The sequence below is a fragment of the Amblyomma americanum genome, chromosome 7 (genome assembly GCF_052857255.1).
Source record: "Amblyomma americanum isolate KBUSLIRL-KWMA chromosome 7, ASM5285725v1, whole genome shotgun sequence".
Taxonomy (NCBI): Eukaryota; Metazoa; Arthropoda; class Arachnida; order Ixodida; family Ixodidae; genus Amblyomma; species Amblyomma americanum.
Window position 1 is genome coordinate 99,689,710 of NC_135503.1, and position 27,552 is coordinate 99,717,261.

General features: G+C 43.8%; 1 protein-coding gene across 1 annotated transcript in view; it reads left to right on the forward strand.

Moving 5' to 3' along the window:
• LOC144097361 (glutamate receptor ionotropic, kainate 2-like) overlaps positions 1-27,552 on the forward strand; it is a 66,419-nt gene that overhangs the window by 20,031 nt on the left and 18,836 nt on the right. Inside the window, exons 2-8 of the mRNA XM_077630100.1 lie at positions 4,834-5,052; positions 13,166-13,429; positions 17,057-17,241; positions 18,061-18,114; positions 19,258-19,434; positions 20,042-20,206; positions 24,317-24,421. Of these exons, the coding sequence (XP_077486226.1) occupies positions 4,834-5,052; positions 13,166-13,429; positions 17,057-17,241; positions 18,061-18,114; positions 19,258-19,434; positions 20,042-20,206; positions 24,317-24,421 (1,169 nt within the window). The remainder of the gene's footprint in view (positions 1-4,833; positions 5,053-13,165; positions 13,430-17,056; positions 17,242-18,060; positions 18,115-19,257; positions 19,435-20,041; positions 20,207-24,316; positions 24,422-27,552) is intronic.

Sequence of the window (27,552 nt, forward strand, 5' to 3'; positions counted from 1 at the left end):
TTTGACAGTACCTTTAGAGCCTGTTTGTAACTGTCCCTTCTGTGTGCCCTGACCAGCAGGCCCCAAGACAACAAAAATTTGATATCAAACACGAAACTAAATTTTCCTCCATCCACTGTAGGTATAGGATGTAAGATACCTATTAGTTGTGTGGCTGGTCACAAAGACCGGACAGGGAGTGGTCTGAATCACGGTCTCAGAGACCTTACTAGAACCCTGGGCTATTACTCTGGCTTGAATTTCTCTCTGCTTTGCAGAACACACAAATTAAGCCTCATCATTTGCTTGGTTGTACTGTTGTTATTGGGCGCGATTAAGATAGGCTGACTTGGAAATTAGCGAAAACCATTATACTTCCAAAGACTGGCTGCAATTCTTGCTTGAGTAAGGCATGACTTGCATTCCTAAAGAAGGTGGTGAATTTTCTAAGTGCCATATAACGGCTATTGCTCCGGTTTGGTTGTTTTTTCTGGTTATTTGGTAGTTCAGTTTTTATGCTCAATTATGCTGTGATGACCTATTTCAGTTGTGTTTCGCTGTTGATATGGTTTTTATACTGACTCCGATATTGCTTGGTTTTCGGACATGTGTTGTGAAGCGAGAACTCGGCGCCTGCGTTATTTAATTTTCTTTGAAAAATATGCCGTCAGTTTAGCAATGAGTTCTTTTTCTTTCTTTTGACTATTGCGGACGACTAACTATGCAGCTCATTTCAATGAAAATCCGACTCCGTGCGTTGAAATTGTTTCGGCAACTTCTGCGTATACCGAACGTTGGCAGCACCCCGTATTTATCAAAATCGTCCAAAGGAGCCTTCCTGGTCACAGCTGGCCAGAGCTTCCCGGCACGGCAGGAATGTCTAGTTGTTGTTTTTTTTCAGAATGGGCTAAACCAACGCCGCACGCAGAAGGGACCAGAAGGCCTCGCCATATCAATCTTGAACTGCAAACGCAACTTTGAGCGCTGGCATCGCCTTCAGAAATGCTCGCATAAAACGGACGGGCATACTGACCCCGGGCACGACGTGTTCTTTTGAAAGAGTGGGAAGCACGACGCGGACGAAAGCAGCCCATGTTTGCGAGCCTTACGGCACCAGCCGTTGATTCAATCGCTCAGTTTGAAGGTGAATGAAAGATACAGAAGTTGCGAAAAGATTTTTTTATGTGTGTTAATAAAATTCAGATGTAGCATGAAACTATGCGCCTTTGAAGCTTCATTAGGGCGAGTCGGCGGAAAGATAATGTGATCGCATTAATATGGTCATGTCCGCAAAGTAACTACAACGCATCTTGTCATATTGCACAATTTCTTGCGTGCTCAGTTCTACATATATATATATATATATATATATATATATATATATATATATATATATATATATATATATATATATATATATATATATATATATATATATATATATATATATTCTTAATAGTGGGCTCGGTTTGGATTACAAAACTAAAACAAGGAAATTTAAGGTTTCAATGCGGATGACGGTCTAAAAAATGAAACACACATGGTTAGTGTTCCATTCTTAGCCCGCGAGCAGTTACATCTTTGGAGTGGTAAATAGAACCGCTCTTGTGTTTGCGGTTGCATGTAATATGTCACATCAGTGAAAGGTGTCATATCAAGTACAGTGGGTTTTAGGACAAGAGCGGTGGCTATCATATCCTTCTAAGCTGCTTATGAGAGCATTCCGTCATGACAAGGGGGGATTGTGCAATTTCATGCAGCAAATGAAAATATTGGAGCTGCCTCGCAGCCATCATGATGAAGGAAACAATTTTAATACTTCCCTAAAGAAATTTTTGAATTTCTTTTGAAGAAAGTGCGCAGGTTGAATGGCGATTGAATGTGTGCATGATTTAGTCAATATTTCTTTAATCACTTGACTTTCATGAGCAGATAGAAGTAACTAATGCTCATTCTGTTCTGATATTAGCATTCCAGTCATCTCTAGGAAATCCTGATAGGCTTCAGATGTTTGGTTGGTTAGTTTTTGGGATAAGAAAATGGCAAAGTATCTGTCTCACATATCGGCGGCCACCTGAACTGCGCCGTAAGGGAAGGAATAAAGGACTTCAAGAGTGAAAAGTTAACAGATGCTGCTCCTTAAATATAAAGCAATGTTTTCACTTCTCTCAGGGAGCATGAAAATGTTTTTCAGCACAGCGCACCATGCTCTTAGGAAGTTTAACCATTTCGAAACTATTTGCATATAGACAAGATGCACTGTATGCCATCGTTCTAGGAAGAAAGAATACGTTTGGGATGTTGGCACGACGATATGAATTTTCTTATGCCTTCTCAGTATAAGCATGGTAAAAATCTGCAGCTTTGATTCTGCACTGATTCGTCACAGCTTTTACAGTGCAGGACAAACCGTAATTGAAATTGAATATACAGTTATTTGGAGCTTTGTAGATGAAACATATTCTCGTTACTCGTAAAAAGGTTTCTAAATATTCTCCTACAATTTATTCCAAAGTTCAAAATTTTCACATTGCTTTTTATGACAATTCGAAGTCTGTCATTCCCCTCTAGGAAACAGCTTGCAGATCAGAAAAGACAGACTTTCAGAAGGCAATTGACCAGTGTATCACGCCGATTTTTAAGTTCTTTAGTTAATCAAATTTGTTTTAATTTCAATGCACTGCAAAAAAATTGACGACTCTGTAAAAGATTTTTACGAATTGTCTAGGAGACTGTAATAGCAGCATAAATTACGAGACACGTAGCCTGCATAAAAATTGTAAAATTAACCGCACAATTTATTGCACTCCCAAAAAGTAAATGTATTTATTATAATGATCAGCAGAGAAATAATTTACAGATAAGCATAATCAGAAGTACTTTAATTTATGCACTGCACCATTTTACGCGAAGAGCACCTTTGTTGACTCAAAGTGTCCGGAACGTATAATAGGAGCTCACCAGGTACATTTAATAGTAAGCGACGTTGTGTAATAGATACTTTCTCTACTTTCCAATGACCTAATCAATTTCTTTTCTTGTGGTCTATTTCAGCGCCCTCTCGTCTGTATTTGAGGTCATTCGTTTTCGTAATGTACCAATACAGGTGGCAGTCCGTGCGCATACGGTTCAATAAAATTTTCTTTCTTGCTGCTGCATCAGGCATAAAATGAGTTTCATCTCAAAGTAGCAATAGCAGAGCGAGCTCCCAGTGGCTTCACGCGTTTATAGAACTGATTGCCTTTTTTCTTCTGTTTATTGTGCATGCACATGGCACTGTCTATTCCTTGCGGCGGCCCTAGAAAATTTTTTAGAGCACGAGTCGTTCGTTCAAGCCCTAAAGAAGCTAATTGCTTGCATCCATCATTGAATGGAATTCGGCGGCCAATAAAAAACGTTGATCCTATGTCCCACGTTCGCAGCAGCATTCCGTACACTTCACAAAAATGCATTAGCATGGCAAGCAGCGAAAGCTAACATTTCGGTTTCTCCGGCTCTGTTTGAGAATTCTTTTTGTTCTTTGGGTATCGGTGTATCGATGGTGCAGACTGAGGTTAAGGAGTTCCATGAAGCACCTTAAAAACAATGGAGGTTGCGCATAACAGTCTTCTCAAAGCACACCGATTAATTTTTTGTTCTCGTGTGCCGGATCCTCTTCGAAATATGGAAGCCACAGTGGGATATGTTTTCATCATATGCTGATGTTCACTTTGTAGTGCTAGTGCTTCCCATCGTTGTGATTGAATGGCAGCGGCGTTCTTTTCCCAAGCATAGCTACGGGATCAGATTCAGTTAGCGAGGGCCACGTGTTGAATGAGGCAACAGTAAAAAAAAACACTCGTATCTAAATACACATAAACAAGATCTGGTGATAAAAATTTCTTCCAATTATTCTGCGCAAATATGTGCACGAACGTGACCCAGGGACAGCTTTGGAGCTTTTAATACCCCTACCATCACTCTATATAGTCCCACACAGGCTGAATGTTAAGAATCCCCTTCTTGAGGCTCTGAGTTTTGTCAAGATCTGTTTTTTTTTCTCGAAAAGTTAACCTGCGCTTTTGCTTAGTTTTTACAGCTTCGCAAGGCCTTAAGAAACGTGATTTTAAGATCGTGCTATGTGAGGATTTCGTTTCTTAATAACCATTGTGCTCGTTGTTTTGCTATTTCCAGTGTGTGTTTCAATGTACGATGTACACCGGAATAGAAAAACATGCGAGCAGGCATGCACCTATACGCTCCGCTGCTCGTATTTATGTTTATCGTTCCAGTCCAGGTAGCTACAATGTGAAAGGAAACACGTTATGTGCATTGAATCAGTGACTACTCCGTAATCATGCGTCGCAAGCATGCTTCTTCCTTTTTTCTACGAAGCTTCCCACAGAACAGATAATGCCCAGAAGACAATTTAAACCCCAATGCAGCCGTAACCACAGCTTTTGTGCGAAGTCTGTATGTTCGCTTTCACATTGGAGCCACATGTACAGGGTCTGCCACTTCTAACGTGAACACGCCAGCGCATCACTACTTGCGCACTAACGAGCAGGCACTGACAGAGTAGACAGCGGCGGCGCTTGTTTCATGCGCACTATTATTTCGCGTGTTCACTTATGTTTTAATTTAATCACACGCGCCGAGCTGTGTTCAAGAGTGGACGACTTGATACATTGCTTGCAAGTTGCCTGTCGTGAAGACGCGGTTGGTAGCGATCAGTGGCCCCGTTGCAAAATATAATCAGGGAAGCATAAAATAAAATAGATTAAGAGTACATCTCGTGTCCGAAGCGTTTTTTGTGTTTTTTGTATTTCTCTCCTTTCCGGGACTAACGGCTTTTCCTTTCTCCTCTGCCTGCAGGTGTGGTGTACGACCATGCGCGATCCTCGGACGAAGAGAAGCTGCTATCGCAGGCGTTGGACCGCGCTAACCTGAACGCCAGTGATGCCGGGGAGGCGCCTTCGCTTCCCAACGGAGGTAGCGGAGCGCAGCCCAAGAGTGCAGTGCCGAGGACTCCTCACCTGAGCCTTTCAGTTGTGAGACTGGAACCAGAAGATATCTTCCGGTCGTCAAAGAAAGGTAAGATTGAGGATCTGTAGTGTGAACTAAACCTACTCTTTGAAGCATGTCATCATCGTACACTGTAATTGGTCAGCGTAATATTTTTATTAGGAGTTAAAGTGGATTGAAAACGCATCTGATAAGCTAAGCTCGCAAGGTGTCGTTCACTTAACTCTCGATCACTGCTTTTCGAGGGACACTTTTTTATTCATTATTTATATTCCTAATAAAGTGTGAACTCACTTCCTCAGGTAGCAGCGGGTTGCCTTCGATATTTTTGGTAGTTTGAAGAGTTTAGCATGTTTTCGTAATGACCATAAATAATAAGAAGACATATTCGTCCTAGACGAGCACTGGAATGCCAGGATGTTAGCATTATTCACAGAAAATACCCTTCTAGCGTACGGCCAGCCAGATGCACCGAGCCATGCAAGCTATTGTCGTTGCAATGCTTGCACTTCAGATAGTTTCTCTGCCTCTCCACTGTCGATCGATGAAACAGAAACAAGACTGCTTACTGTGGCACATGCCTTGAGATGTTCTCCGCACATGGCAGGCGGATTAGCTCGTTTGAGATCGCATGTTTCTTTTTCGGAGATATAAGCAACATTTTTCTCGTGTACAGCGGAATTCTTGGGGTTTCTTTAATTTTGTTTATTTTCCTTGTATTTGAATTGTGTTGGTTAGCAGCTTAAGCATACAATGCATGGTGAGTTCAAATATAAAATAGAATTGATATTGGCAGCAAAGAGGCACACATTGTGCCGAATTTCGACACTTCGTTACAACTGCTACATAGGTTAAAAATGGGTGTTTTGTAATTCCAAAATACACATGCATCCGAAGCCAATACCTTTCATGAGGTATTGGAGGGGTAGGGGATGTTTGCCTCCTTATGCACGCGGAGAACTAATTCGTTTACTTATTCGACGGGTGGTGGAATTGTGACTGACTGGGTCCAACCCCATTTTGGTATACCGTGATTTGCCACCGATTAATAGCACTCAGTGGCGCTTCCAACTTTATTAGAAACCAAAGCAACGAACATAGATGCAAAGAATGCTGTCTGTGCTGCTGATAATCTGTCTGTGGCGTATACCATTTATTTTGAACATGCTCGGGTCTTTGAGCATGCGGCGGCGCCGCTACTCTTCTCACGGAAATGGGAGCCAGACTGACTGAAATTTATGGTTTTTAGAAACGATAGCTTAAATTCTCGAATACCAATCTTCTAGTCCGAGCAAGAGAACTGTTATTTACCACCTCAAGGCCGATGCTTCTACACATTGGTCAAAATTAAACCAATACTGTCGACATACAAACTGCCCGATCATTTTAATACTCAAACGTCCTCGAATCGAACATTACAGGGGAGGAGCAAGCACTAATAATGCAGAGGTTTTTACATATGGGGGTGCTGACATTTTTTCATGAGGTGCCCTACCGTTACCCCACTGAACGATGCATAGCGACCAACTATCGCTGTAATTAGGGGTAGTAATTAGAGGCTCAGGGAATAACTTAGGCAGGTTATGCATTAGTATTATTTTGCTTTGTTCAAGTGTCTTGATTTATTTATCGCTTGTTTATGTTCTGGTGCTGTCTAGACGCTGCCTTATATATGGGTCTGCGGACTCGTCAAGCTGCCAAATGGCAGCTTTTTTTCCGTAGCCCCTCCATCTGTAGCACCTGATAATAAATAAATAAAAAAAAAGATTTGATTTGATTTCAAACACTCGAAAAGAAGGCAGCGAAGCTTTTAAGGCTGTGGCGGGACTCTGAGCCCAGGGAAATGATGCTCCTCTGCGAAGTGGCCAAAGTTTATTGTAATAAAATGGATCGGAGTCGGGAGGACTTTACTGCGATTCCCAGAATAATTAACTGGGGTTTTAGCTCTTAGCATACATAAGTAGACCGCACTGAAATTTGTGTAAGTTAATTGCACGAGCCGGACATAGTCCGTGCAATAAACGTTTCCTGTTTCTCTTTCTTAGTGGAAAGTATTGTGTTTGACAAAAAAAATGAAGAAACAGTGTTTGCTGTGCAGCCTTGCAGCGGATGACTTACAGGACCGTTATATGCCACAATGTATTGAAAGGTAACGGTACAGACCTATCGTACATTAAACAGATATAAAGTATAATGTGTGCCAAATGTTCCATGCGCACGATAAAGAAAAAGACACCATTGGTTGGTTATTTCGGCAAAAAGGTAGGTACCGCCGTCTTCAACATTCGTTTTGTGCACTATTGGAACGAAATAGAATATAATTGAATAACTTTAGTGCTCTTACAAATTATTCTTCTCAGCGGTTGCTCCTTCTTCTGATGGAGCCTAATATCGCTTCAGCACAATACCAAAAGATGGCGTTCACAAGGCTCCCGCCTATGTGATTTGGCTCTTCTGGTTTCTCGCTTTTTTTTTTCCCTGATGCCAAAATTTGTTGCTTGTGGTGGCCTCCACGCATTGATAACTCCGGCGTGTTATCTTTCGAGCTGGGCTCTCGTCACTAGTTCTCACCGAAACCGAAAACAAAAAACAGGTATTCTAGTATCATTTCTGGAAGTACTACGACAAAACTGGACTTGTCCGCTGAGAGAAACCGCTGAAATCTTTAAGAAAAACTCTTGTAATAACATAGGGTAGCACAAAATGTTACTTTGTAGATGTTTTCGGCTGGGTTCAACTCAAAACGTCAGCGACGTTTCTATGACAGCGCTGCCACAGACCACCAAGCTCGTTAAAGCAGACGCAGTGCACCCTGTCACCCGAATTGAGAAGACGGGTAGAAATCCAGAGCGGTGTAACGTTCTAAAGCGTAAAAATGCGCTGAATGCTTTCGTGTTGCTGCTACGAGTAAACATACTTTTTTTTTCGGTTGACAGAATCCCGGGCAGATCGCTTAGCTGCTGTGTTCGCGTGAATCTTATTGCAGGAGCACCAGCCTCACCGGGTCGCCGTTTAGAGCATGCCTGCTTTCATCGGGACGCTAAAGACGCTCGTATTCTGTGCCATGTCAGTGCAACTTAAGGGTAGCGATGTGGTCAAAACTAATCCGGGGGCCTCCATGCGGTGCCTCTTTCTCTATTCCTTGTTCAACAAGTCCCTCCTCCATACCCCCCCCCCCCCCCTTGGAGCTCTTGAGGTGTCCATGCAGAAGTGAGGAAGTTACTGCATCTGCAGTCATATAATTTTTGTTCTGTTCCTGCTTCCTGCTGCTGTGTTCTTCTTGGAGCTCTGGTTTCTTCCTCTGCCGCCAGCTCCAGCCGTCGTGCCTTCTCGTCCGAACCCGGGCTCTCATCGTGCGACCTCCGTGCGTCGGTCGTCCATTCTGCTCACTTCGAACACTACAGCTTACGGCTGCTGCGCTTAGTGTTGACCGCTACCATTTCACCTGTAATAATAATAATAATAATAATAATAATAATAATAATAATAATAATAATAATAATAATAATAATAATAATAATAATAATAATAATAATAATAATAATAATAATAATAATAATAATAATAATAATAATTGGTTTTGGGGGAAAGGAAATGATGCAGCATCTGTCTCATATATCGTTGGACACCTGAACCGCGACGCAAGGGAAGGGATAAAGGAGGGAGTGAAAGAAGAAAGGAAGAGAGAGGTGCTGTAGTGGAGGGCTCCGGAATAATTTCGGCCACCTGGGGATCTTTAATGTGCACTGACATCGCACAGCCCACGGGCGGCTTAGCGTTCCGTGTTTTTCATCTGTTACTTTCAATTTTTCACGAACAATTCCCGCTGAGAAGTTCTTGACAACGTCAGTGGTGATATTTAGAATGCAAATGGCGTTAGAACATAAGGACTCCTTGCTATGACGAGGCGCTTAATAAACCATGCTAACAATAAAGGACCGTGTGGTATCTGGTTTGAAATCCTTGATTATAGAAGATACTGTGTGAGATGATGGTGCATTAAAGCCACGCTGCGGCTTGAAACTGGAAAAAGGGCTTTATAATAACCATTCAAGAACTGAAGGAATCAGACGGAAACTTTTATTGTGTGTGTGATGGTTTGCGCATGGCATGCCACGGTATTTTTCCATCGTGTAAAAACCGTGCACAAAAAAGAGGAAAAACATAATAAGAAATGGCACGAACAACACTGTTCCACAATGCAAAAACACCAATTGGACCAATCTTCTGCATTAACTATACATTAACTGTAAGTGGCGAGCAACATATTACGGAAGGTGAATTCCGGCCCGCAATAAGGCTGAACCCGTTTTGTATAAAATCTATCCAGGGCGCAGAGGTTTGCAGATAGTAGTTTTTGGCATTAAACTTGTTCTCTACAATCAAATCGACGCTGTGGCGACCACGCCTACGCCAAGTGCACGTTCCAATGCGTGCTTCACTGACCTTTCACGGCCACTGAAAGACAGAACGAGAAAAAATAAAGCTGTCTCAGTGCCTGTATGCACTGTAAATGTCGTAACGTTGACAAAGGCCTACCAGTTGGTGCAAGCGCAGGGAGCTTATGTACGCGCCATGGGAAGGAAAACGGCAAAGTGGGCGTACAGAGGACAGTGCGTAGGCACGACCGCCGCGCACTTTAATCCCCCTCGTTGCTGGCGGCAGTGACGATGAGAATGGCACGCTAAAACTCAGTTAACTCTATGCAATGCTGAAGTGCTTGCAGAGGCCCCAGTTGTCTATCGTTAGGGAACAAACGCTGGGAGACCCACTAAGCAGCCGCTGCTTACAGCCTTCAGAAGTGTGCGCTTTATTGTGCTGTATTTTCGACCTTTTTAAGGGCCCACCTTCTAAGCGTGCACATACACACCAAGGTATCTGGCAATTTTCGCGTGATTGCCACAACAAGCAGGAGAAGTACAAGGGGGATGGGGGAGGGCGCATTTCCAGCTTCACATGCATCGTTGTACTAATATAGCGACATTGGGCGGAAGTGTTCCTCGTCGCGTTCGCGAGCGTGGCCCTCAGAAGCATGCATTCATTAGGGCGGACATTTGGGCGGGCGCCGCTAAGAGGGCGTCGTTTATCTCGGCAGCGCTACCAACTTATGCGCGACGGCCTGTCGACAAATCTCGTTCTTTTGGGGCTTATGGATACAGCGTGGCTCGTGTCGGAAGAAAAAGGTCGCCGGGCTCACCATTGTAGTTTCACTTCCCTTGCGCACTCTTAAACCCATATAATTATAAAATTTTCACAATGTTGCCAAAGCTACATATATCAAGCCTGTGTGCTTCGCATGTCATAATGGGTGGTAATACTTATGCAGAGCTGCCGCATCCACTAACAACACTCGGGGCTAACACTTTACGAGCTGCAGCATGTCTGTGGTTTGGTGTTTGCTCCCTTAGTATGCATATGTAATGAGTGGAGATGCCCACATGTCAGTTGCGCTAACAACCATTCAGCACAATAAAGTCGGTCTTGAAACCATTCGAGTAAATTTATTGTCGTTTATTGCTGCTCAGCTCATCCACTGTGCATAAGCTAGAAAACCAGTGCTCTTTTCCTTCCTCATCGCGAGACAGACGCCACGGAATACACTGGTTTGCGTGTGGGCGCAGGAAGTTCATTACAGCAGTGGCACAAAGTTGTGCGTTCATATCCGGCATCCATTCTTGGCGGCAATTCAAACGCTTTGTGAAAGAGTGAACAATTCCGGAACTTAAACACACCTAAAATTTTGTTACCAGCCGGTTAAAAGATTGTCGCAGTATAGAGTAACAAAAAGCTACTTACTGTGAAAGGCCGGGGATGCTTTCGGAGCGCAAAAAGCTCAAAATCAGATCAAATTCAACTTTCGGTTAGAGATTAGAGTTTCAATTTCGCGCTTCAGGCAAATGCGAGTATCAGGATAAATCGGTGACAGGCACCTTAGTGGTAGGGAGCTGTACAATTTTTAGATTGCTTAACGCATCTTAAGAGGGCACTGCAATCGCAGTGTATTCTGGGTCTATTCCGCACGGATGGAAGTTGATAAAGACGATGGCATGCAATTCAGAGCACGAGAGAGTGGCAGTTAATTCTTCTTTCCCGTTACCTTTCTCTCAAAATTTATTCATTGATGATTATTACCTTTTCGTAATTTATATTAACTCTCCCCTTTTTTCACTCGAATTTCATTCTAATCTGCCCAAAATCTCTCAAAATTCATTATTCGTTTTCCCAGAATCCTCAATTTTTATTTATGAGCCACTTGAGATAAGACTGGGAGAATTTTTCTTCTCTTTGGGCCTGCACCAGTACTTAGCCAATCCCTGACCATGGGTATGAGCCATCGCTTCTGAGGCAACAACAACAACAATGGCAGTTAAGCACTAGAGATGATTCGTTGCGGCGAAAGCATAGTGCTGTTGCGCAGTGGCAGCGAAGCTAATCGCCGTGACTGGGTGGGCGATGTCTTTTCTTTTCTGCGGGTCTAGCCGGCTTCAGACATAGAGACAACGGGTTATTTTGAGATTGAAAGCCTTAATGGCAGTGCACTAAAAAGCAAATGATTCCTGTTTTCGTAGTTTAAGCCAGCAAAAATGAAAGGAAGGGTGTGTTTTTTATTTCCCTGTGCTACCTGCACACTTCACAATTGAATAAGTGACCAGTGTTCTCAACAACAAGAAAAATAAGGTTCCTCGTAATTTATGCGTTCCGAAAACTTCTGTCGCCAATTCTGCGGCACGAACTCTCAAGCTTTGGAACGGATGTGGCCCGTGTGAACGAAATTATTTATGAGTGCTTTATGTGCCTCTTACTTGCATCTCTATGAACTACGTAGTTTTGTGAAACCTCATATCAGGTTTTATGCACCAGAACTGTTGCAGAAAACAAATGCTCTACTTTTTAATACTGTCGCATTACTTGTGCTGACGACCGTCGGTACTTGTTGAAAATTGATAACGGTGACCGGAACCTCGTACTGAGACTCACATTAGTCTGACAGGAGACAGCTACTTGAAAGACACGCAAGCTCATTCCAGGCACTAAAAATAGTGGAATTTCATTGGTGTTGGTGACGGTGTCTAGTTACAGGGAACTGCGACTGCGTTCATCCTGGCATGGCCGCGCAAAAGATATTGATAACTGAAGTTTATCGTCGGCTCAAGGATAAGAAAAATGCGATAATGTGCCACGAATCCGTGCTATAAGCCCCGCCTTTATTTACACCTTTTTATTTTTTTCTGTAATGACCGTCTTTCAATCTCTGGTGCATCAGAAAGATGATTTCGGGACCTCTGGTTCTTTCTCTGGGCACAAAGAAAGCAAGAAGCACAAAGAAAGAAAGCATTTAAAAGCAAGAAATTTGTACTACCTTGATGATGAACAAGGCTAGGCTGCATGACAGGAGGTAATCATCTCTTAATTAGATATAATGCGTCCTCCGGAATCTGCAAGCATCTTCTGCGCATTCATTTCCTCCACCCTCGCCTCCATTCCATTTTCTCCTCGTGCTCGAGCACGTTTGTGTCAGTCAACACATCGGTGTTTGATTTCTCTTCGTCATTTATGTTACAGCATACGTGGGATTGCATTTGGCGTTACAAGCCGTTCATACTTGCAGGCGTTTTGCAATTTCTCGCCAAAGGCTCGCGATAAGGAACGTGAGGTCTTATTTCGAGCAGTAGTTGAACCTGATGATAGTTATTAAGAAATAATATGCGTTACGCAGAGGTTTCCGCAGATGCCAGGCAGGAGTGGCGAGCGGGCAGGGAGGACGTAACAGGCGCGCCACAATGCGATGCTCTCTCATAGGCGTAGTTAGCGCTCTCTCCGGCCGCGCGGCTGCAGTTGCGTCCGTGTGCGGCCTTAAAAGTCTTCGCGCTGAAGCGGCGACACGATTGGCATGTTCATAAATATAAAAAATAATATTGGCATTACTTACGGTGTGCTACAAACTTCTGTATAAATAAGAAGCCTAAGTGTGATAGTTGAACAACTAAATATTTGTGATTAGTTGTAGGACCTGTTCCTTAACACGTCACAACTGTACTCTGATAATAATATCGCAGACCATGGTAAGTTGAAGGTCTGTTGTTAATAAAAAGATGTCTACATTTAATAATTTTTAACCTCTCTTACACTCTTGGGTGGAACACAATGTGGACATGTATCTTTTTTTATGCTGCATTTTCAGTCTGTGGACTCCTGGAGCAAGGCGTTCTAGCAGTGCTGGGGCCCGAGCAGCCGGATACGGCTTGCTTGGTACGCAGCGCCTGCGCCAGGCACCGCATACCGCACGTGTACCTGTACCGGGGTGTTGATGGCAATCGGGGCCTTCCTGCCGACTCGGTATCGCTCACGTTGACCCCTTCACCCGAAGAACTGGGAGGCGCGCTGCGGGACCTTGTGGAGGCACAGCGCTGGACGCACTTCACCATCATCTACGAAAGGCCGGACGGTGAGCGGCGCTGTCTAGATAATTTTACTGCAGAAACACTTTGGGATGCATCCACGAATCTCCAAGATAAAGTGCTGAATCCCTTTTACACACACAACGAGAGCTACCTGCTGCTTCTAAAAAAAATGGGTGGTGGCTTAGCACTGCTGAGCATGAAAGATTGTGCGAAAGCAGAGTGTTTTGGGGGAGGGCGGGGCGCCACCACTGAGTACCTGGAAGAAATCGAGCGCTCCACTGACCCAAGGAGCCAGTTAGGGGCGTCTTCAAATTCTTCATCTTCAGTGCCAATGTACCCAATGTACTCCGGCGGCCTATGCTACAGTACCGCGTTTCTTCAGCAATATTGTCAACGCTAACACGTATTGCTGTAGTGCCGTGTTTCTGCCGCAACGTTGTCCACGCAAACGCATGTAGTGCAATTCTCACGGTTGCTGCCGCCACATATCTCAGACGCGAATAATAGTTTTATAGTTCTACTAATTGACGGAGACGATGATGTACAATGCCCAGCGACAGAGCGTTGCAGTTTAACACGAGACGTGTTCGGCTGCGGCGACAGCCTGGTGCTCTCGCGGAGTGGCCAGCGAAGCTGATCTGTCCGCAACGCCACGGGTACGAATCCGTGTCGCGAATATTTATTGGATTTATTTTTGTCTCTTGTCAGAAACGCACAAAACTCGCAAACCCACAAACATCGCAATATTTTTCTCGGTGATAAGAAATCGGAATAGTGCTTTCGAAACAATAAGCATAGGAATTGCCAAGTTAAAGACCCTACTCGCGGAGCTGCAGATAAGAGTTCATTTGTGGCTTTTCTGTGTGAGGTATGTCGTATTTATCTGCCCAGTAAATTTCTTAGGCGTTTATCACACATACAAGGGGCTTTATTCGAGAAAGTTATGAAGGATGCTTGGCTCTTTTTCAGTGGATTACTAAACGCTGTCAAATGATGGTTCACTAGTATTCGTATCCGTTTTTCACACACAGGTCTTGCTGACATATTTTCGCTGAATATTTGGAAACACATTAGCCACAGTGACAGCCATTGATGAGGAAGCAGTCTCGGATTCCCACCTGTTACTAGCACACGTTTCATCTCAGCTATGTATCTTCCAGACCGCTTTAAGTCTCTACTTTCTGCAGATGTGGCTGCTTTTATGTGGATGTTATTTCTCGCCATTTGTCTGGGCAAGTTTACCAGTACTTGTAAAAAGTTCTAGCAAACGTTGGAGTCTTCAGATGCAGTTCTAAATCTAGGCTGTACATAAAACGCTAACCTACTCCAGTTCATGTAAGTGCTCCCTTTTGCAGCGATAGCCGAGAAGCGTCAGTTACTTTCTAATTTGCTTTTGTGATACATGCCCCTCACTTTTCTTCAAAGACACCACGTTAGTTCTCAGATGTCATCCTTTTATGCTTGTAGCGGCTTCACAGTAAATGAACGTGTCCTGACAATGACTGTTGCCCGGAATTCTGGGGTGAAGCAGGGAGTAGCACCGTACTATCTTTTGCCAGACAAAAACTTCAGGCGACACTTAAGCACTGCCCTAAGGATATGACGCGATAGCGTTAGTGGGTTAATGCCCACATACGCCATATTTGTAATTATCTACTTTACATTCATAGATCCTTGGAAGACCCCATACCACTGTGCCATGTTAAGCGATACGTCACTGCCCTGCGGAGGCAGGTGCTGCCATCGGTGGAGCTTGCGACACTCAAGTTGCTCTTTCCGAGCAACCTGCCTTGACTAGTTATTAATATAACTGCCAACTGCCACGGTGGGCAAGTTGTGATGACACCACAAGATTACGTGACGTAGGATGGCGTGACAAGGTGACGTCATCAGCCCATTTTTTCGACCATGGCATGTTGCGAAAGGCCGAGCTCAACCTTGTGGCCCAGGCTTGCCTAGAGTGGCCACCCAGGGTGGATTGGGTTGCCATGTGGCCTACCCTACCCCAACCATTTTTTCGCTGAAAATAGCGACCACGTCCGTTCTGGATTATATGCGAAACAGGAGCCTTAATTTTGCTGCTTTAAAAGGGCTAAACGTACTCGGAACCACTGCACAATGTCGAAGACTGAACATTGTCCATATCTTTAGCACCTTGCCGTCCTCGTTGTTGCTTCGTTTCTTAGAGATATTGTAGCCATTCGCGATGACTATATCAGTCTTAGTGATATCTCGCCGTATGTTAAGGTGTACGCATAGTGCCGACATTTCTAAGAAATGGCATGAAATCGGTGGAGCAAGATGCAAGCGAATCAGTGCAACGTTGGTTGCAGAATACGACATACTGCCAAAGTCGGTCTCCAACGGGGCCGTATCATCACTGCTCGCTGCTTAAGTGAGCGCGTCCTTAGTTGTGCTGTGCACGAACTGTTTGTTTGCACTTCGCGTGTTATTTACTGCGAGGAAGCACTATATGCACGCTCGGTATGGTTCAAAGTAGGAGCGCGCCTGCTGAGTGCACAATTTTTTGTGACCTTTGATTGTCGGACATAAAAATGCCATGACTGGAGCAAATTAGCTTATATATCTACCATGAATAAAGAAAATGAAATCAGGTATAGTCTAGCGAGAAAAATAAGAATTGGTGCGAAACGCACCGCGGTCTTAACGCGAGTAGTTGTTCTAGGCTGAGGATGGGGATACACCGGACTAACAATATAGTGTTCTAGTTACAGGCTACGGCCAACACTACGCGACATAGAGGGGAGTGGCAGTGCATTCACGGGTATGGAGCAATGATGCTGGCGCGCAAAGCGTCCGTGGCACGTTACGGCGGCGACTTAGTCACCAAGACTGCAGTGCACAGTGTTCTTTTTTGGAACTAGCCACTGGGTGCTTTGTATTCGCCTCTCGCTGAGGTCACGCACTGTAGTTTAGGAGCCCAGGTGAGAATGCTGCTAGTATGATGATTTAGCTGTGCTACCTGATTGTCTTGAGCAACGGGGCTACGCTGTGGCTGGGTAAATGGTTTAATAATTTATACACGCAGCCGTGGCTACGGCAGAAAGAGCAAACGGCGCAAAAGTTTTTTGCGAGACATGTTCTCGTAAGACAGATACATAAAGTTTTTCTAGTCGGGTGAGTGCAAGCGCGTAAGTAAAAAAAAAAAATGCTATAAGAAAACGATGCAAGAGACCAGAAAAAACAGAAATTGCGAAAACAAGAAAAAGAGAATAAATCGACGCTCTATTTATCGCTAGAGTCACTTTTGTGTTAGCCTCGATCACATTTGTATGGAAATACTTTTGATAGTTTCGAACTTAAGCGAGTAACACAAAAAATGATCTAAAGTTAGGTCGCACATCGTGTGCTACACGTTGCTTTACATGCAGTCCATCAGCTCCCTTTGCGGTGGTCATAGGTCCTGAGCTTAAATGTTCATTTTGTTTTGCGCTTGTGAGTGCAATTATATGACTATCATGCGACTCAGTTTTACGGCACAGTTTCTATTCAATGCTTTAATAGACAACACTCGAGGCCTGAGATGACGTTGCATAGTATCATCCAAAGTGTTCTAAGGAATATTTTGACGTCAATGATGTTCTGCATCCCAGTCGAGTTGGCCAGAGGGTAGTGGCTATCCGCAAACGCTCCATCTTTCTGTTTCCCAGCCCTGGCGCGACTTCGTGGCCTCCTACAGTTGTCCTTGCCCGGAGGACATGCGGTGCCTGTGTCACTGCGCCTGCTGCCATACGAGGCCGATCCGCGACCACTTCTACGGGACATGGCTAAGGGGGGAGAGATCAACTTCGTGCTCGACCTGACCGCCCAGAGGCTCACGGATGTGCTCAGACACGTACGTGGTCTTTCGCCCTGAACGAACTTCGTAGTTTTTTACGCGACATGCTACTAGCAGTAGTTCGCCAAGCTTTGGCCTGCATTTCGGTGTTTGAAAACAGCGGCCCAATCAGAGGAGACCTACTACAATTTATACCTACTGGTGATCCCAGCACGTTACGATAGGCAAGGGAAGTAGATAGACAACTAAGCAGCAACGTCAGCGTACTTTCCCTCCTCACTTGCACACATTCTATAGTAGATACGTTTCTGTCTTCGTTTTTCGTTTCCTATTGCGCTCCTCATTCAAAGTGCTGCGGTAGAAAGCCACACCAAGGTTTTCGCAAAGTGATCTATATAACAATGTCGCTCAATCAAAAAAAAATTTTAGACATTGAAATGCACGAATATATCGCTGTGGAAGATGCGGACAGTGGTTCTTTAGAGGTTGTCACGTACAGAATGAAAACCTTTGCAGAAAGTGGGCTTTCGTGTTTGCTGTTGCTGGTCTTTTGTAGGTCGAATGGTTCATGAACTTTGAGCTCAAGTTCAAGCGTTCATATTCAAATATAGACGGTACCTAACAGTAACAGAAGTTCAGATATGCATACGAGAAAAGCTTTAGCAGCAACCATTATTCGACTTCGCCTTGACAGCAGAGATGTGGTTATTCTTGAGACACGTCAAAACTGGAGATGAATATATCTTAACAGAGCTGCAAAATACTTGCTTTATGGCACACTGTAGTAAGAAGAGATTGAAAAATTTAGTGAACACCTGTTTTCTTCTGTTATATTAGCGCGTGCGTGTACGCAAAAGCACTTTAATTTGATTTCAGGCGCAGAAAATTGGCATCATCACTGAATACCACAACTACATCGTCACGACACTGGTGAGTAGTTAAGCGTTCGTTCACTCCGTAAATCTTCGTCACTGCTTTTCACAAATGCTGCGCACCACACGCTTTCCCTCCACATTGTAGGGCAGTTTTTATGCAGGTGTGCTGCCTGCATCAAGATCGCGAACCCTGGACTTTGAAGAGATTCACAAAACTTGCATGCTTCAAAAATGTTTTTTATTCTTCCTCAGCACCGCAAACTCCTTTCGACTGTCTGTTCTTTTGTCTACGAAGCCGATAAAAGCCAGTTTCCCTGAGATAATTCCGTTATATAATTAATCTATATTTAAAGACACAAGTTTAACAGCATCGAAACCCTTGCGGAAAGCCGGAAATTTGACAGATGATTAAAAGACTCAGTAATACGAACCCTGAACGCATGTGATTACGCGGGATTCAGGTGGTGTGTCTGTATGTGCGTAACACGCCACCTGTCAGGTAGGCTGCTACGCTGCTAGCCACCATGCGGGATATTCCGTGGCAGCCGCCTTACAGGTGACGTTTTGCTCTGGTGCTTGGACAACCGGTTACGCCGACAACGTCTACGCTGATGGCGACGCCGACGTCTACTGCGGCGCGGAAGGCAGGGGCGGGAGCAAAAGATCCGCGCTCTTAAAAGCGTTTGGGTGAAGTTATTTATAGCTGACGAATAACTGCAGTGTGATCCTGGCACATATTTGTCCCCTTCGAAGACACGAGACACCCGTCATCATAATACTGGTTAGAAACCACGCGATTTTCTCGCACTGTACTATTCAAATTTTCTTTCTTTGCTTTTTCGATAAGTGCTTGCAGTTTTTCGTTAGAGTAATTGTTATGTAGTGCAAAGTAACGTTGCTGCCTTTCTTTGCTGTTGAATCTTTTTGTTGCTTTTATGCTTGGATCTGTAAGATAATGTGCACAATGCAATAAATGAATAAACAATATTTAGCGAAATTGTTCAATGATTAGCCTTAAGAACTCAGCACGATAAATGCATTGTTACCGCCAATGAAGGTGAGTGCTGCCAGGAGCTTAAATTAGGATGAGCCGGGAACTGTGGTTGCGAATTGTGTATTTAAAATACTCTCAACCGTGGACGTTGTTATATTATTTAAGAACTTCCAGCATTTATGTTGTTATCGTTTTGCAAAGCAGGACCTGCACACGGTGGAGCTCTCTGGCTTCCAGAACTCCGGGACCAACCTGAGCGGGTTCCAACTGCTCAACAAAGAGCTCTGGGAGCAAGACATTGGCGCTGTCCGAGAGGCGTACGCTCGCACAGGGGTCTACCCAGTGTTCCTCGGACACAGGGCTCCCAGAAGGCCCTTAAGAGTGAGTCGGCGCCGCTGAATAAAGGAAGCAACTTGTGCCTAAACAACATCTGGTATATTTAGATCTCCACAAACGTTAACATGCATTTACTCATAAGTTGTTCTTGAACTGATTGCCTTTTGAATAAGTTTTCTTTGACAATTTTTCATAACAGTTAGCTTAATGGTGCAGAGTGTATAGATGTTAGAACTTCGCCATTTTAATTCATTAAAACTCACTTTCGAAAAGCACATCTCGAATGTCCTTGAGTTCATAGCGCACTGTGTGCTGATAGGCTAGGTTCCAGCAGTATATTCAGCACCACGAATCGTGTATATCATGCTTTTCCAAACCCGAAATAACTCGCTGTTCTTCTTGAAGTGCCGCTTTTTACTCTCATCATGTGTGTCTGTGGATTCCGCTAAACATATATATCAATTCCGCGCTTCATATAAATCAATTTAGGTGGTGTTTAACGTTTTTGGTGCAGAGTAAGCCCGGCTACGATTTCGTAAACAAAGAGAAGTCCAGATGGGAAAAACTTTGGCGTCCAGACGTTTTGAGTTAACATTTATTTCTTACTTGAACACTTTTTGAGAGGGCGTCGAACACTCATTCTGCTTCCCAGGTAGCAGCAGCACTAGCCGAAGATGCCCTGAATCTTCTCGTGCGGGCTGTGCAGAGCCTCGCCAATGCCAGGGATCTTGGTAGGCCACCCAGCGTTCGCTGCCGAGGTGAACTCGCATCCAGAGCCTGGACACAATCTAACACTCTCGTTCAAGCCGCTAGAGAGGTAAGCTACTTTAGAGGCCCCAAGAGTGAAACGTATGTTTAAAATGCTGCGGAAACAGACGTGGACAAAAGATGCACCTAGTTAACGATCCTTTTGCAACTTGTTCTCCCAAAGCATTAGGTCTCGGCCTACTGGCACGACATTGACTCTTGCGTTCGTTGTTTTATAAAGTGAAGAAAGCACACATGTGGATACCCCAGCAGAAAGTGGCGATTTTGTGAAGTAAAAATAAACCTTATGCCTACGGTGTACTTGGCTAGAGAGTTAAAATGGTTAATTGTCATAATAAGCCTAATAAAAGAGCTTCTGTGTCTCAGTCATGTTTAATGAATATGAGGTGCTTTCTCTCTCAGGTAATATGCGCTACGCGATTTTGCAATGTAAATAAATAGTTTCGCGAGTGGTTAACCCTTAGTTTTCTTTGATATGCCAAGACTAATTGCCACTAGTAGTCATTATTGAAAGCATTGCTAACCGTTGCACAAAGTACGCCACAGGCTTAGGAAGACGTTATGAACCAGATCAAAGCGCCTCGTGCCGCTGACGTTGGAACTACGGCCGAAGTCGAGGTACGTAAGGAAACATTGTACCCGAGGGAGCAGCCGCATTGTTAGTGCCCCAGCTGCACAAGTCCTCACTCCGCGTGACCCCGTGTCCTGCACCACGGGCTTTCCGAGCGCGGGCTTTCCGAGCGCGGGCTTTCCGAGGAGCGGATGACGTGCTCAGAATAAGCGGAATCCCGACAGAGGCCGGCTGCCTCTCGCAGCCTCTCGGCTGCGGCCAATGCGCCGAAGCTTGCTGACCCGCATGTGATGAGCACCAGGCTCTTTCGTTTACTTGGCGAACATCGGTTTTTGGGACTGGTGCATTCTCTTTTTCGAGGGCTACTTTTTTTGCAGCATTTTGTTATTTGCTTCTTTTGCTTTCAGAGTGACTTAAACGGAAATATGTTGACGCTATATACAGTGTGTTTCTCCTAAGAATTTAGACAACATTTAAAAATAGGCTTTTGGAGTGAGAAGAGCGCTTAACTAATAATGAATAGTATTTTTTTCCTATTACCGTTAGTCTCCTTAATATATATATATATATATATATATATATATATTAAGGAGACTAACGGTAATAGGAAAAAAATCCTTAATATATATATATATATATATATATATATATATATATATATATATATATATATATATATATATATATATATATATATATAGAGAGAGAGAGAGAGAGAGAGAGAGAGAGAGAGAGAGAGAGAGAGAGAGAGAGACGTCATGGGAATGCGAGTTGAAGGTTTGACATCTCTGATATATGCTCCCAGACCGCTACTCACAAACTATTGATGATGTAAGCGTTGTGTTGAGACCATGACAGCGCTAGATTTCGATATATGGACCGCATAGGAAATTTCACAGCTGAAAGAATTAGACCTGACTTAAAGGCATCACGCTGTCAGTTCCACTATTTGGTTCGAGAATAAACTTTAAAGTGTAATGTAGATTAAAAGCAATTAAAAAACTGTCTTGGTCATAGTCAGAGGGAGGGCTTGTTTTGTGATCAGCCGCATAGGAAGGTGAAAACTGGTATATATGTGCTGTTTTGCGTTACAGCTACTGGCTGTGCTGTCGTCAGACTCTTATTGAAGGTTCTTATTTGCTCACCACAAAAATCAGATCTAAAGGGAATAGAGTGTTAGCCTCTGCTTCATATCTGATGTGAAACCTATGACTGAATACTTGTTTCAGTGTTTTAAGTGGAACTACCAGGATTTAAAAATGATAATGAGTGGAATCGCTTCTACGTTTAACATGCCAAAGATATGAGTGAACATCTGAGAAAGCCCGAAAAATTTTATTAACAGAGTGTTAATTTATACCAGAATGATTATACCGTTGATTTCTAATACCTCTTAGTATTTTATACATGATTAGGAAATTTACTGCACCTTCCGCAAAATGTTGTCTGTTATCTCTGATTCTGCAATTCTGACATCAACTAGCGCTGCTTGCTGCGATCCTAATGCGTATTTGTGTGCTTCCGTGCGAATCCTTCTGCGGGTATATTTATGAGCACCCCTCAGACCTCGGTATTACCTCTACTCTTATATTACTGAAATAGTTCTATGAGTCAGGATTGTCGGTTTCTACAGTGGCAGTACTGTCATCAATGCAAAAATTAATTTAAACAACTGAATTCGAAGCCGTTGAGAGCACTGACGCAGCTGAAAAGTGAGAAGGGAAGTTTAGCAAGGTGAACAGTCCACGTGAACAATGGCAGGCCACTGGGAGCATATGGTTCTTCGGTGACCTCTCGTAATTCTTTAGGTTCTTTGTCTATCTGATTTATAATTACGGTCCTCGACGTTGCATTCTCCGCAAAATTCTGAGAGCTGCCGAGGGGCTGGTATCTCCATATGAAGATAAAAGAAGTGTGCATCTGCTATTATTATCAGAAAATCAAGCGACCAACCGGGCATACGATGCGTTTGCGGTGCATGCTGAGCGGGTTTAGTTAAGCTCGGCGTTATGCCTGTTAACGTCAGCCTGCTGTCTAGCGGGATGGCAGCGTGCTCTAATAAGGTGTGGGATGAATGCATTTCGAGCTGTCGGGCATTGAACGTGGAACTCTGTAATAGAGCAAATGCAAAGTTGCGCGTTTTGTGTCTCCGCGACTAAAAACCAAGAACTACGGAGTTCTTCCATTTCTTTCATCGCTGTTTAAGTTCTTGATTCAACAACTGGTAGGGATCATCGCTGGTAAATTTCTTGGTTCAACAATTGGTGGATGTCATCGATTTCACTTCACTGCTTTAAAAGGAAGCTGTAAGCTGCATGTTTAGCTTTCGTGCTGAAATTTTTCAAAAAAAGTTTCCTGCTTAGGCGATTGGTGGATGAAAAGCAGTATAAAAGGAAGGTCTTGCAACTCAATCTGTGAAATTCGCTGGTGCGCGAAATAACTGACGACAGGAGCGGTCGTGAAGGCGTCCGTGGTACAGCTCATGACGCCAGCTTAGTACAGTTTAGGCACGTATTGAAATTTAGAGCTCATAGCCGCCTTTTTCGCTATTTCAAATGCTCCTCTAGCATATTTTAGAACCTGTAGTCGCCCCCAGGAGTAAAGAATAACATGCACTCAGTTATGAAAATACTGAAGGGGACGAAAACTCTCAGCGTGAATGAAGCTCTAATAGGAATACAGTGCAGTTATTTGCACATTAACAATCGGCTTATTTAAATGGACAATTTTAGCTACTCCTCTCAGAAATATAAGTGTAGCTCTTCTAATTTACGCTTCTATGCAAAAGAAACTCTGAACGAATGGATTAAATTCATGCTGCGCAAAAACGCTCACACATTCAATTGCGTTCATAATGCCTCCATTTGGGCCCGAGTGTAAGCAACTCGTGGGGGACTGCCCACTTTTACGATGTGACATCTCAGTAGCTGCCTTGCGTTCGGTGTACATAAGTTGTAAGGATTAAATTCTCCATGAGGCTGGTCCAGAGTCCAGGCAACCGTAAAAATGTGCAATCCAATTTAGCGAGTTTACCGAAAGAGAACAAAAAGTTGATGGATGTGCGATATGACGCTTCAGAATGTGTTTTAGCTTCTGAGGCTGAGCAATGTTAGAAGCGGATGTGTAGAGAGTGGCACTTTCTTTTACCCTAATATGAGCTCACCTGCCTGTAGCATATCTTACGAGGTGGTCTTAGTGGAAAAAGATACAACCCTTTTTTTAATTGTTGTGAGCTATGAAATCGGAATACTGCCATTTCTATTTTTTCTTGGAAATGCCATTGTTTTATTCTTGTTTGTTGAATCTGCGGCACGCTTGCGTACTAGCTGCTGCTTATTTCTCAAGAAGGGGAGACATACACCTTGATATAATTTCTCGAAGGCGCGGCATTTTGGTGTTTATTTTTGTTTGTTGAGGGACTGCGGCACATGGAAGTGATAGTGTTTCAGCAACAAGACCAACTCTGCTGTTCGCGAGAGCGTTCAGTGGTGTATGTGCTGTCGTGCAGGTATGAAAAAAGGAGACAACAATGAGATGCTCAAAATGCGCATTACTGTCAGAGCGTTTTCATTGTCCGTATTTTCGCAGACTCCTTTTTCGGGTCTTACGGGATCAATTTGGCTGGACTCATCGGGAAGACGACACAACCTGTCCCTTCACGTTGTGCAGCTGAAACGATCTGGACTTGCCTCGGTCGGTTCCTCTTGGTTGTTTTTTTTTATGCATGCTAACGTTTTCTTGCTGGCTTGTGCATGCGTTGGTGTGAATCTGTGTCTACTCGAGTCCAGACAAAGCCTTCTGAGTGTGCCTATGTCTTTTTCCCAATATGTGGGCGTCGCGAGTACGCTTTCTTGTCTTCACACCTTTACAATGTGTACTACTTGCGGCATATTGACCGGCCCTTCTTTTGCTTGCGAAGCACGCGGGTTTATCGGATCCCACAGTCGGTTTTATTCTTTGCTTGACGTGTCGTTTTTGGGGACAAGATAAAATGTGTGCATGGGCAGCGAGGATTTTAGGGTGTTGTATTCAGGCGCAATAACCTACTGAACACAGTTTGTAGCACATTCTTTCAATACTCCAGACGAGTATGAAGCTTTTGATTACTGTTTTAATGCTATGCAAGTGGGTGCTGGAGAGTTGCGTTGGTTTATGTAACATCGCTTGAATTAAAGAACAGCGCTATAATAGTACAACCACACAGAAAAACGCGTTTTTGTAGCTGCGGTAATTTCTCTGGTTTTCTTGTGAGAATATTTCCGGAATATCTTCTACTAATAGCGCAACCTGACTTTCTATTCGGATAATGGTATTTTTTGTTGACCGCAGTAATGCAACAGATCACACTGCCTCAAATATCAGAAACATAAACCGGCACACTGCACTTTGTTTCAAAATTTCATTCTCTTCAATTTCGCAAAAAAAAAACACACGACGTGTCATTTGGTTGGTCCAAATGTGGCAGGCTGCGAAATTTCACAATTTTCAGCATTAATGCTATTATAGGTTAACGAAACTCCCCAAGACGCACGGATACTTTCACCTCTGGACTCGAGGATCATTAGATCCGCTCTTATCGCTGAATAAGATATTAGCTTCAATGCCAATTACACTTTGTGATTATAATTCCTGCGGATTCCGGCGCACACGTCTTTTTTTCTCTTTGTCAAACGGTAAGGTATACGACTTCAGTGAGCGGCTCTCTTGATCATATGATGCATAAATTCTCTATGTTATAAATTTTTGGGCAGTGGTTGTCAGGTAGATTTCCTTCCGCACTGGCGAGTGAGAGATATGTAGTAAGCATATGAAAGGAAATCCTTCAAATGTAAGAAAATTTGCATCCTCATTCGCTCCAAAATCGCTTTGGGTTTCATAGATCTTATCTCTTAAAATGATGTTTAAGAGCTTGCCGCATAAAACATTTACTCACACCATGGTGATTGCAATCTAAGCTATTGCATAAGGTCTGTTTTCTTTACCTAAGCCGCTGATCTGAATGTGAATTCAATTGCACGCGTAAACTTTCTTTTTTATCCATATTCAAATTTTAATTTTCATACTATCATTTCAAGTCATCAGCCGCAAGCTGCAATTCACAGGGTTTTGTAGAAATCGGATACCTTTATAAGACTACCAACCATCCGCACACATGGCCTCATTTCTCTGTGCTCCCAGTGACGAACACGAAAGTCTAATGAGGGACCGGGCAAAATTATGCGGGATGTTTCAGGAAAGCTCACATATGAGACATTCAGTTTGAGTATCATAAGCGCAATAAAAAGATTGCAGTTACTCCGCGTTGAACACCTGGTCATGGGGGTTGAGGGAAGATGAGTTGTTTTACCACCGAAATTACACCCAAACGACTTCGATCCTATGGCCCAATGCCGCACGAGTGCAAGACTTTTTAACATAGACATAGCAAATATCCGAAGGGTACAACATCACAGAAAACTTTGCAAACTCCCTCAACCGCAAGCAGCGCACAACAGAAAAAGTACGTATCTTCTGCTAAGCTTTCACTAACACCCCCCCCTTAAAGCACTAATGCTCTGCTACTTCGGATTGCCAAGTTATGGCAGGCAGAGAGCACGTTGTGTACCTATGTAACGGTGCCGTTAGACCCCGTGATTCCTACTACCTTTCCCGTTTGGCCCGGAGTGCTCGGCTTCACTACTACTCGCGTACTGACAAACAGGTATTAGCGGTACAACTGCTTTTTTTCGTCAAGCTCCAGTATTCATTTAGAACAAAAATTTTTCCGCCTCCTCATCTGCTACTGATTTTTGGGAATACGTGTTTTCAAGATCGGTTTGGCGCGTAATATTTTCATGCATAATATTTTTTTCATTCGGGGCGAATAACGATGTTTGAAAGCAACACCAACTAAGTAAATGACTAATTACTATACAGATATTGTAATTATTTTTGCTCAGTGCATTATTCCAACCAGATTTTTGCACTCGGCCTTAATAATAGGCATATCAGTATTTGAATGTCGAAAAAGCCGCAACTCTGGGCTCTTTGGCCAAACAAACTTTCCTCACCTCGTGCACAATTTAAAAAAAATTGAAGGGGACACTTAAGCTCCGCCTTTAGTGTATGCCGCGATAGCGTAATGGCATTATTTCCATATATGCAGAACGCCATTCTTTATTTTACATTCATGGATGTGTGGGAGGTCGTTTCTGCTGAAGGAAGAATCTCAACATAAAACGTAATAACTGTTTATTTGATTTGCCAAGGCTGCTGACGAGCGTACCCACGCTACGCTCGTATCGGTAGCGGAAGGAAAACAGCCGCTCTTCCCAGCCGGGCAGCCTTTTTTTGTAGCCGCCGTCTGTGACGCATGCCTCGGGTGAAGCAGCGGTGGCGCTGTATTTTATCCTTAACGCAGTCCAGTGAGTGGTCGTGTTACGCTGGGCCGAATGATAACAAGGCGGAGGCGAGGCGAAAACATGCGCAGTGTGTCGCCACAGATGCTTGGGAGTCCTCATAAGCCTCCTGGCGCAGTGTTGCAGCGGTTAAGCGATGTGCGACTATCCTGCGATGGCAGGTAGTGGCACATCGCTACCGTGTTGGCCAGTTTGTTCTCGATCCATTGGGCAGCTTCTGACAACGCCGCAAGCTCACGTCACCTAGGTAAAAGGCTTGCCTCCTTGGTTGCTCTCTGGGTACAACCTGCCGGATACATACTCGTCATTTTCTCTCGCACCGCCGACGACATCGGATTTTCTGGATAACAGGGCCTTTAACGCTATCGCCTTAAAACCTGGCGTCCATGACGCGCGCTTGGGAACGTTCACTATTTTGCCCCACTT